This window comes from Oncorhynchus clarkii, chromosome 1, assembly GCF_045791955.1.
Source record: "Oncorhynchus clarkii lewisi isolate Uvic-CL-2024 chromosome 1, UVic_Ocla_1.0, whole genome shotgun sequence".
In the NCBI taxonomy this organism is placed as follows: domain Eukaryota; kingdom Metazoa; phylum Chordata; class Actinopteri; order Salmoniformes; family Salmonidae; genus Oncorhynchus; species Oncorhynchus clarkii.
Genome location: NC_092147.1, coordinates 88,907,723 through 88,919,799, shown reverse-complemented (window position 1 = coordinate 88,919,799; position 12,077 = coordinate 88,907,723). Strand labels below are relative to the sequence as shown.

Sequence of the window (12,077 nt, the reverse complement as noted above, 5' to 3'; positions counted from 1 at the left end):
TAAACAATTCATGTATTCTTATTAAGGAAGTCAACCGATTAAAATAATTAAATAGAGTTAACGGAATTATAGTTAAATCGCGATTCATTGCCATTATAGAATTTGCTCCAATTCGGACTTTCAACAAATTTTTCATTAAAAATCAAAATCAAATCAAATGTATTTGTCACATACACATGGTTGGCAGATGTTAATGCGAGTGTAGCCAACTGCTTGTGCTTCTAGTTCCGACAACGCAGCAATAACCAACGAGTAATCTAACCTAACAATTCCAAAACTACTACCTTATACACACAAGTGTAAAGGGATAAAGAATGTGTACATAAAGATATCTGAATGAGAGCAGAACATTGAGTTACTATTAAACCCAAAATAGTGTGGATTAAAAACGCTTTAAAGGCATTTTCACCATAAACAACACCAAAGTCTCTGTAACAGCTAGCTATTCATGATCCCAGGAGGCCTAATCCATCTTATCAATAATATTGAAGCTTAACTGATCCATGTTCTTCATCATGACCTAGTCACAAGTTGCTGCTACTAGAACAGTAGTCACATGTTGCTGCTAACAGTAGTCAACAGTAGTCTTTTTGACAGGACTACAACAGAAACAGCAGTTGCTGCTACTAGAACTGGGATCATTAAGTCTTTTTGACCTGAGGACTACAACAGAAACAGCAGTCACATGTTGCTGCTACTAGAACTGGGATCATTAAGTCTTTTTGACCTGAGGACTACAACAGAAACAGTAGTCACATGTTGCTGTTACTAGAACTGGGATCATTAAGTCTTTTTGACCTGAGGACTACAACAGAAACAGTAGTCACATGGAATAGATGTCCTGTTCTGATTCAAATCATTGTGGGAAGTTAGTTGAATCAAGAGCCATTCAGCCATGGCATTGTAAACAATTTATGGCTAGCTAGCTAGCTAACGTTAGCATAATTAGATGGTTACTTCTGTACAAATGAATGTTTTTTTGCTGTCATCTAAAGAAATGCCTGAGAATGTGTTTACGGTAGAAGTATCTGTACGGTTTCCATCAAAACAGTTGCTCAAAGCTGTGCGCACGACACACTACAATAGAGACAGACAAGCGCTACTGAGACCGTGTGCTCACTGACAGGTACACAGCACAGAGCGTGTTGTGTGTTGCGCTTATAAGGGTCCCTACTGAAACACGTGCGCTTAAAAAGGTTCCGGGGTAAAGAAATGGAGAAGCAATTAAAAGCGTCAAAGAAATTAACAGCATTAAAAAGTGTTAACGTGGAAAGCCCTAATTATTATAAAGCCTTTATAAAAGTTGTAGTTAAAGTGTGGCCAATAAGAATCTTACCTTCTCTGGGTAGGTCAGGATTTTGGCTACGTGCACAGGGACAGCCACCTCATCAATCCGCAAGTTGGGGTCTGGAGAGATGACCGTTCTCCCAGAGAAATCCACTCTCTTCCCCGAGAGGTTTCCACGGAATCGCCCTGAGAGAGAGACACCAAGAACCATCAATAACCGAGTGTCTCCAAAGGCAGCAGTGGAGAATAACTATAGTTTGTAATTAAATGGCTCCACAATCAACTAGGATACTTTCTGTTTCTGACTCAGCTGTGTAAATAAACTACATTGTTTATGACAAAAGGCATGACATTGAAATGAATTCAGTGTCAACTATCAATAAATACGATGGTGAGAGTGACCACAGAACTAGAAATCAGAATAGACAACAGGTAACTATTAAAAAGTTAGAATTAAAAATCAACATTTATATGAGCGAGACCTTGTTTGCCCTTGAGTCTCTGAACGAAGCCTCTGGTCCACTTCTTAGGGGCCATGTTGAGGGGGATGCCAGAGAGCTCACTGTTGATGTAGAGAGCACATTGCAGCTGGAGGAAGTCCCAGTCCTCCATGATCATCTGGGTCTTGGCCCCTGACATACGGTGCTGTGGGACGGCATGGGAGGCGGGCAGAACAACTCATTCATCACTCAACATTCATTAGACAACAACAATAACATCAACATCAAACCACCTTATTGTCTAATGTGAATTGGAAATTATAACTTTTTTTTTGTCTTGTGTTATTGCTTTCATAAAAAGGCACAGGAGGTTTTCCTGAGCTGACCAACTAGTTAGTAATAACCTACTGGGGCCCAGAGGTTTTCCTTAGCTGACCAACTAGTTAGTAATAGCCTACTGGGGCCCAGAGGTTTTCCTGAGCTGACCAACTAGTTAGTAATAGCCTACTGGGGCCCAGAGGTTTTCCTGAGCTGACCAACTAGTTAGTAATAGCCTACTGGGGCCCAGAGGTTTTCCTGAGCTGACCAACTAGTTAGTAATAGCCTACTGGGGCCCAGAGGTTTTCCTGAGCTGACCAACTAGTTAGTAATAGCCTACTGGGGCCCAGAGGTTTTCCTGAGCTGACCAACTAGTTAGTAATAGCCTACTGGGGCCCAGAGGTTTTCCTGAGCTGACCAACTAGTTAGTAATAGCCTACTGGGGACCAGAGGTTTTCCTTAGCTGACCAACTAGTTAGTAATAGCCTACTGGGGCCCAGAGGTTTTCCTCAGCTGACCAACTAGTTAGTAATAGCCTACTGGGGCCCAGAGGTTTTCCTCAGCTGACCAACTAGTTAGTAATAGCCTACTGGGGCCCAGAGGTTTTCCTCAGCTGACCAACTAGTTAGTAATAGCCTACTGGGGCCCAGAGGTTTTCCTGAGCTGACCAACTAGTTAGTAATAGCCTACTGGGGCCCAGAGGTTTTCCTCAGCTGACCAACTAGTTAGTAATAGCCTACTGGGGCCCAGAGGTTTTCCTCAGCTGACCAACTAGTTAGTAATAGCCTACTGGGGCCCAGAGGTTTTCCTCAGCTGACCAACTAGTTAGTAATAGCCTACTGGGGCCCAGAGGTTTTCCTCAGCTGACCAACTAGTTAGTAATAGCCTACTGGGGCCCAGAGGTTTTCCTGAGCTGACCAACTAGTTAGTAATAGCCTACTGGGGCCCAGAGGTTTTCCTCAGCTGACCAACTAGTTAGTAATAGCCTACTGGGGCCCAGAGGTTTTCCTTAGCTGACCAACTAGTTAGTAATAGCCTACTGGGGCCCAGAGGTTTTCCTTAGCTGACCAACTAGTTAGTAATAGCCTACTGGGGCCCAGAGGTTTTCCTCAGCTGACCAACTAGTTAGTAATAGCCTACTGGGGCCCAGAGGTTTTCCTGAGCTGACCAACTAGTTAGTAATAGCCTACTGGGGACCAGAGGTTTTCCTTAGCTGACCAACTAGTTAGTAATAGCCTACTGGGGCCCAGAGGTTTTCCTCAGCTGACCAACTAGTTAGTAATAGCCTACTGGGGCCCAGAGGTTTTCCTCAGCTGACCAACTAGTTAGTAATAGCCTACTGGGGCCCAGAGGTTTTCCTCAGCTGACCAACTAGTTAGTAATAGCCTACTGGGGCCCAGAGGTTTTCCTGAGCTGACCAACTAGTTAGTAATAGCCTACTGGGGCCCAGAGGTTTTCCTCAGCTGACCAACTAGTTAGTAATAGCCTACTGGGGCCCAGAGGTTTTCCTCAGCTGACCAACTAGTTAGTAATAGCCTACTGGGGCCCAGAGGTTTTCCTCAGCTGACCAACTAGTTAGTAATAGCCTACTGGGGCCCAGAGGTTTTCCTCAGCTGACCAACTAGTTAGTAATAGCCTACTGGGGCCCAGAGGTTTTCCTGAGCTGACCAACTAGTTAGTAATAGCCTACTGGGGCCCAGAGGTTTTCCTCAGCTGACCAACTAGTTAGTAATAGCCTACTGGGGCCCAGAGGTTTTCCTTAGCTGACCAACTAGTTAGTAATAGCCTACTGGGGCCCAGAGGTTTTCCTTAGCTGACCAACTAGTTAGTAATAGCCTACTGGGGCCCAGAGGTTTTCCTTAGCTGACCAACTAGTTAGTAATAGCCTACTGGGGGGCCCAGAGGTTTTCCTCAGCTGACCAACTAGTTAGTAATAGCCTACTGGGGCCACAGAGGTTTTCCTGGTCAGTTCATGGAAAAACTCCCGGGCCGATTAATAAAACAATTAATCACAAATTCATTGACACTTCCTGCTACTCTCCCAATCCCATGACGCCCACCTTCTCTATGACATCATACAAAAAAAATGTATATATTTGATGTAAATGTAATGTACCCACCTTCTTGATGACGTCATTGAGGAAGATGATCTCTGTGAGCTTCATGGTGAGGTCATCCTCATTAGTACCTGACTTGAGGTCTGAGATGACAGAGGGGCGGATGCAGAGCGGGGGTACCAGCAGGCGGGTGAGGATGAGGTCTGCAGGCTTACCTGCCTCAGGGTTCATCAGGAGCAGGGGAATGTCCTCCGCTGGTATCCTCCTGAAGAGGTTCAGTACCACTAGAGGACTCAGGTTCTCCTGGAAACCACAGGACATGAAGGTCAGTCAGCATTTACAACCATAAGGGCCAGTTTCCCAGATTCAGACAGACATATCTTGAAGAGGTTAAGCACCACTAGAGGACTCAGGTTCTCCTGGAAACCACAGGACATGAAGGTCAATCAGCATTTAAAACCATAAGGGCCAGTTTCCCAGATTCAGACAGACACATCTTGAAGAGGTTCAGCACCACCCAGAGGACTCAGGTTCTCCGTCGGGGTGAAAGACATGATCGGTCAGCATTTAAAACCAGTGTGACCCAGTTGGTAAGAAGAGTGTGACTCTAGTAATACCAGGTTCTGTTTGTTCAATTCCGACAAGCTTCCCATATACTAACCCTGTATGAACTCTGTTACTGTAAGTCACTGCTAAGTGAAATATACAAAACAAACCATTAACCTCATATGACCTCTACAAAGTAGACATGTAAACTGTTAAAAGTTGCCTTCAACGTGACTCACCTGAGCCCTGTTAAGCAAGCCCTAGTTGCCTTCAACGTGACCCACCTGAGCCCTGTTAAGCAAGCCCTAGTTGCCTTCAACGTGACTCACCTGAGCCCTGTTAAGCAAGCCCTAGTTGCCTTCAACGTGACCCACCTGAGCCCTGTTAAGCAAGCCCTAGTTGCCTTCAACGTGACTCACCTGAGCCCTGTTAAGCAAGCCCTAGTTGCCTTCAACGTGACTCACCTGAGCCCTGTTAAGCAAGCCCTAGTTGCCTTCAACGTGACTCACCTGAGCCCTGTTAAGCAAGCCCTAGTTGCCTTCAACGTGACTCACCTGAGCCCTGTTAAGCAAGCCCTAGTTGCCTTCAACGTGACTCACCTGAGCCCTGTTAAGCAAGCCCTAGTTGCCTTCAACGTGACTCACCTGAGCCCTGTTAAGCAAGCCCTAGTTGCCTTCAACGTGACTCACCTGAGCCCTGTTAAGCAAGCCCTAGTTGCCTTCAACGTGACTCACCTGAGCCCTGTTAAGCAAGCCCTAGTTGCCTTCAACATGACTCACCTGAGCCCTGTTAACCAAGCCCTAGTTGCCTTCAACGTGACTCACCTGAGCCCTGTTAAGCAAGCCCTAGTTGCCTTCAACGTGACTCACCTGAGCCCTGTTAAGCAAGCCCTAGTTGCCTTCAACGTGACCCACCTGAGCCCTGTTAAGCAAGCCCTAGTTGCCTTCAACGTGACTCACCTGAGCCCCGTTAAGCAAGCCCTAGTTGCCTTCAACGTGACTCACCTGAGCCCTGTTAAGCAAGCCCTAGTTGCCTTCAACGTGACTCACCTGAGCCCTGTTAAGCAAGCCCTAGTTGCCTTCAACGTGACCCACCTGAGCCCTGTTAAGCAAGCCCTAGTTGCCTTCAACGTGACTCACCTGAGCCCTGTTAAGCAAGCCCTAGTTGCCTTCAACGTGACTCACCTGAGCCCTGTTAAGCAAGCCCTCCACTTCCTTGTTGTGTTCTATTGCGATATCGAATGAGTTGAGAAAGTCTGATACTACAGTGTCCACCACTTTCTTGGTTGTCTTGTATTTCTCGTGGAGGATCTTCAGCAAGCCACACTTCTTCACTGGTCCTGTTAAATGGCAAGAACAAAGACATTATCAGTCACACCAACCACCACTTGGGCTTTGCTTTTAACTCAACTAAATTCAAATATAACTTCATATGTATTTCGGCCCAAATGTCAAAATTGAACCGTAAACAGTCAAAGACTAAGCTATTGTTGATACCCTACCATTTAACGTGGAGCAATTGAGACACATCGTCCTTTTGCGGCATTTGTCGGATATCTTCTTCTTCATTCCTCGTTTCTGGAGGTACGCTAGGCCTGGCCTCTTCAACACATCCATAAACTGTAGTTTCTCCTCTTTGGTCAGCATGATGTGAGAACACGTCTTACAGATCATCTGGAGGGACAACAATCACATGATGTCATAATGGAACAATTTGAACAACAATCACATGATGTCATAATGGAACAATTTGAACAACAATAACATGATGTCATAATGGAACAATTTGAACAACAATAACATGATGTCATAATGGAACAATTTGAACAACAATAACATGATGTCATAATGGGCCAATTTGAACAACAATAAAATGATGTCATAATGGAAGAATTTGAACAACAATCACATGATGTCATAATGGAACAATTTGAACAACAATCACATGATGTCATAATGGAACAATTTGAACAACAATCACATGATGTCATAATGGAACAATTTGAACGACAATAACATGATGTCATAATGGGCAAATTTGAACAACAATAACATGATGTCATAATGGAACAATTTGAACAACAATAACATGATGTCATAATGGAACAATTTGAACAACAATAACATGATGTCATAATGGGCAAATTTGAACAACAATAACATGTCATAATGGGCCAGCTTGAACAACAATCACATGATGTTCTAATGGGCCATCTTGAACAACAATCACATGATGTTCTAATGGGCCATCTTGAACAACAATCACATGATGTTCTAACGGGCCAGCTTGAACAACAATCACATGATGTTCTAATGGGCCATCTTGAACAACAATCACATGATGTTCTAATGGGCCAGCTTGAACAACAATCCCATAGCAAGAGTCAAAGAAATAACTATGATGATTTAATCAGGATGATCAGGTTGTGATGTAGGCTCCTCAGTGTGCAGTACAGTAATGTCATATTTAGTTTGCTACATTGTAGAAAGAGAGAAGATAAATATATACAAATAACTGCCAAAATAAAGGAAACATCAACATAAAGTGGGCGTTGGGCGATAACGAGCCGCCAGAACAGCTTTCCCCTTGGCATAGATTCTACAAGTGTCTGGAACTCTATTAGAGGGATGCGACACCCTTCTACGAGAAATTCCATCATTTGGTGTTTTGTTGATTGATGGTGGAGGAAAACGCTGTCCCAGGTGCCGCTCCAGAATCTCCCATAAGTGTTCAATTGTGTTGAGATCTGGTGACTGAGACACACCCTTTAAACCCTCTATGCTCCTTTGATCCCCCTCTTTCAAAGTCACTGAGATCTCTTCTTCTAGCCATGGTAGCCAAGATTTTTTTATTTTATTTGACCTTTATTTAACCAGGCAAGTCAGTTAAGAACACATTCTTATTTTCAATGACGGCCTGGAAACAGTGGTTTAACTGCCTGTTCAGGGGCAGAACGACAGATTTGTACCTTGTCAGCTCCGGGGTTTGAACTCACAACCTTCCAGTTACTAGTCCAACGCTCTAACCACTGGGCAACTGAGCATTCTTATACATGACCCTAAGCATGATGGGATGGTAATTGCTTAATTAACTCAGGATACCACACCTGTGTTGGAAGCACCTGCTTTCTATACATCCTACTTGTATCTCTCATTTACTCAAGTGTTTCCTTTATTTTGGCAGTTACTGTCATAGTGAACTTGCCTGTAGGATTCCAATGGTGGCTTTGAAATAGCCCACATGAAAACAGGGCATCTCCAGGTCCAGATACCCATAGTGTCCCAGACAGTCAGCCAGGTTCTTCCCACACGTCTCACAAGGACGATCCTTCTCACTGGTGCCCTGGAATATAACATGACAGTTGGGTCACAACCACCAATAGAGAAGGCCAAGAGTTTGCAAAGCTGTCATCAAGGGCAAAGGGTGACTACTTTGAAGAACTTCAAAAATCTAAAATCTATTTTGATTTGTTTAACACTGTTTTTGGTTACTACATGATTCCGTATGTGTTATTTCAAAGCTGATGTCTTCACTACTATTCTACAATGTAGAAAATAGTAAAAAATAAAGAAAAACCTTTGAATGAGTAGGTGTTCTAAACCTTTTGACCGGTAGTGTACCATGTGATGATGCAGTACTCAATAGGGTGGTGTGTGTGTGTGTGTGTGTGTATGTATGTGTGTATGTGTACACGTGTCAGCCCTACCATGTGATGATCCACTACTCAATAGGGTGGTGTGTGTGTGTGTGTGTGTGTATGTATGTGTGTATGTGTACACGTATCAGCCCTACCATGCGATGATCCAGTACTCCGTATGGTAGAGGAGTATGGCTGGTGTCCTGGCTGTACAGGTTCTTACTGACCACTTGGATATGAGCCTGCTGTCTCATCTGTTCAGCCGACTTCATCCCAAAACAGATGTGGCTTCTGTTGACATAAATGGAATAGATAGCCAACTCAGCATAGGGGTTAAATTAAACACTGGCTACTAAGTCAACTAGCAAATAGGTCCTACCCAAGCAAGAACTGCCAATGATAACAAGCTATAGTTTAGGGGTCAATTGGGAGTCTATTAGTAATGCATGCATTGCCTTGCTGGATGTCTACTTGAGGCTACTTGGTAGTTGGTTGGAATGCAGATTCCCTGCTACACGTCATGCTTTACCATGTACTCAGCAAGAGTGCCAGTGGTCATGGCAACACGAGTTCGATATCCTGCCACCTTAGCCAGGTGGAGATGTTTAGCTAGCTAGCTTTCTAAAACGTGTTTCCAGCATTGCTGACCCTGTTCAAATCAATGATGCAATTGCAAAAAGCTATCTAACTTAGCTATGAAAAGCAAGCTCATGTTACAAATTGCAAGCTACTTTAGGCAAATATTTACGAACAATACTCATAGCTAGTGGGCTGGGGGAAATATTAATTTCTAATGGCTAGCATCTAGCTAGCTGGACAAACTTACATTTTTTTGGCCACATCGGTCTCTCTAAACTGCTCTTTCACCATCGTGACTTCTGTTCGCCCCCGCCAACCTCCGGCAGAAATACAGATCTAGGACATAAACTGTTATTTTCTACACTGTTGTTCACACTAAACTTGATATACAGTCATCACACTATCACTTGTCGTTCCCAAATCCCATGTTGTAGCTAGAAATGCAGCCACGGCAATGTGAACCATGAATTCATATGATAACGACATGCACACACATCCGGTTCAAGAGCGCCCCATGAACGAGAGAGAGGTTATCCATCAGCAACTGCCCTCCAGTGGGCCAAAAAAGTATTACATAAACATCGAGGAAACGGGTACAGAAGTACATTTCCACTAGAGGTCAGTCGTAGCTACATGGATTAATAACAGATAGACAACTACATGTTCCTTGTAGAATAGACCAAATCTGTCTGAAAAATTCATATGGACTTTTTTTTTAACCTCCTCTAGTGCGGGACCCATGGGAGTTGTAGTTTTAAGTGGGAAGAAAAACGCAATACAGTATACAATAATATAAGCAATTTAGCAAACACTTTTATCCAAACCACTTAGTCCTATGTGGCTCAGTCTGTAGAGCATTGCACTTGCAACGTCAAAAGTCACATATTAATTACACGTTGGATGGTGCATCAATAGAACCTAGTCACTACAAATATATATATTTTAAATTTAACTATGCAAGTCAGTTTAGAACAAATTCTTATTTACAATGACAGCATACCCCGGCCAAACCTATACGACGCTGGGCCAATTGTGCACTGCCCTATGGGACTCCCAATCACAGCCAGATGTGATGCAGCCTGGATTTGAACCATGCTCACTGAGATGCGGTGCCATTTGCGCCATTTGAGAGGTCAAGAAACAGGTGTCCTTCCTAACTCAGTTGCTGGAGAGGAAGGAAACCGCTCAGGGATTTCACAATGCGCCCAATGGTAACTTAAAAACAGTTACAGAGTTTAATGGCTGTGGTAGGAGAAAACTGAGGATGGATCAACAACATTGTTACTCCACAATACAAACCTCATTGACAGAGTGAAAAGAAGGAAGCCTGTATAGAATAAGCATATTCCAAAACATGCATCCTGTTTGCAACAAGGCACTAAAGTAATACTGCAACAAAAGTTGGCAAAGCAATTCACTTTTTGTCCTGAATACAAAATGGTATGTTTGGTGCAATACAACACATTACTGAGTACCACTCTCCATATGTTCAAGCATAGTGGTGCCTGCATCATGTTATGGGTATGCTTTAATCGTTAAGGACTGGGGAGTTTTTCAGGATATAACATTCATGAATGGAGCTAAGCACTGGAGTTACTTACCAAGGAGACAGTGAATGTTCCTGAGTTACAGTTTTGACTCAAATCTGCTTGAAAAATCTATGGCAAGACTTGAAAATGGTTGTCTACAAATGATCAACAACCAATTTTATGGAGCTTGAAGAATTTTGAAAAGACTAACCGCCAAATGTCATTCTAACATGTATTTGACTCAGGGGTGTGAATACTGATGTAAATTATATAATATACCTGTATTTTCTTTTCAATAAATGAGCAAATATTTCTAAAAAAACATGTTTTCACTTTGTCATTATGGGATATTGTTTGTAGATGGTTGGCAAAAATAAATATCCAGGCTGTAACAAAACAAAATGTGAAATAAGTCAAGGGGTATGAATACTTTCTGAAGGCACGTATTAAGTAACCACACCCATTATTCCATTTGTAATGTAACAGAACACATCATACGCAACGGAGGGACACAAATTTACATTCCATATCTTACGTCTGTTTAATGTGAACGGGCTGACATTGACACACATTCTAATTCTGGCACCAATGCCACTGTTATTAGATAGAAGATGTTTACTTGGAGTGTTTTTGGGGTGAGAGAACATTCTCACCATGCAGACTTTATGACAGGCCCTGGAGGCAGGGGAGGGGGGGGGGGGGGTATACAAGTTAGAATACTGTCATTGTTCATATTTGAGGTATTTTGGCTGGGCCTTGGGAGGATCAGATAGTAACTCTTGATCCAATACATTCTAAAGGTGCTGTAAACGACTGGGTCCGTGCTCGCCCAGCGGTTCTATCAGCACAGACAGGTGTTTGGCTGGGCCTTGGGAGGATCAGATAGTAACTCTTGATCCAATACATTCTAAAGGCGCTGTAAACGACTGGGTCCGTGCTCGCCAAGCGGTTCTATCAGCACAGACAGGTGTTTGGCTGAGGCAACCTAGCGCCTTGGCTCACGTCAGCATTTTTCCAATATTTCTGTGAGCGCTCTCCAATTCCGGTGTACGGTGGGATCCTCTTACTGCTCAGACCTAATGAGAGAGAATCCCAGAACTGGTGCAGCTTGGAAGACCTAGCCTAGAAGATGTAGCCAACTGTTCTCTTCCAGTTTTTACTGCTGCTGTTTAATTATTTGTTACTTTTATTATTATTTATTTTTTTACTTATCTGTTTTTTACTTAACACTTATTTTTCTTAAAACTGCATTGTTGGTTAAGGGCTTGTAAGTCAGCATTTCACTGTTGTATTCAGCACGTGACAAATACAATGCGATTTGATTTGATAATGGGATATTGTGTGTCGATGGGTGACAATCAAATGATTCAGGCTGTAAAATGTGTAACAAGTCAAGGGGTAGGAATACTTTCTGAAGGCTATTATTATGAACCCCCTGGTTGAGAAAAGTTATTACAAATTTGTTTAGCCTTTTAGCCTATTTACATTATTCCTAATCGTCAAAGTCTCTACTAACATAAATGGTGCAATATTTATTCCTGTCGTTTATCCTGTATCTTTATCCTATATCACTACCTCTGTCCAGAGACCCATCTAGCTATCCCATCAGTACCTCTGTCCAGAGACCCATCTAGCTATCCCATCGGTACCTCTGTCCAGAGACCCATCTAGCTACCCCATCAGT

The 12,077-nt window shown here is 43.1% G+C and overlaps 1 protein-coding gene across 4 annotated transcripts in view; it reads right to left on the bottom strand.

The window, feature by feature from the left end:
• Positions 1–9,342, bottom strand: part of LOC139413773 (DNA-directed RNA polymerase III subunit RPC1-like) — a 65,390-nt gene extending 56,048 nt beyond the window's left edge. For 2 of the 4 annotated variants that reach the window (XM_071161533.1, XM_071161523.1), the window contains exons 1-8: positions 9,112–9,280; positions 8,441–8,576; positions 7,853–7,990; positions 6,150–6,321; positions 5,833–5,987; positions 4,166–4,405; positions 1,770–1,932; positions 1,337–1,473 (exon numbers count right to left, since the gene is read on the bottom strand). In XM_071161533.1, coding sequence (XP_071017634.1) covers positions 1,337–1,473; positions 1,770–1,932; positions 4,166–4,405; positions 5,833–5,987; positions 6,150–6,321; positions 7,853–7,990; positions 8,441–8,576; positions 9,112–9,155 — 1,185 coding nt within the window. In that variant the 5' untranslated portion in view covers positions 9,156–9,280. Of the gene's footprint in view, positions 1–1,336; positions 1,474–1,769; positions 1,933–4,165; positions 4,406–5,832; positions 5,988–6,149; positions 6,322–7,852; positions 7,991–8,440; positions 8,577–9,111 lie in introns of all 4 variants that reach the window. The other 2 variants (XM_071161542.1, XM_071161516.1) reach the window with 2 other exon arrangements.
• Between the last annotated feature and the right edge of the window lie 2,735 nt (positions 9,343–12,077).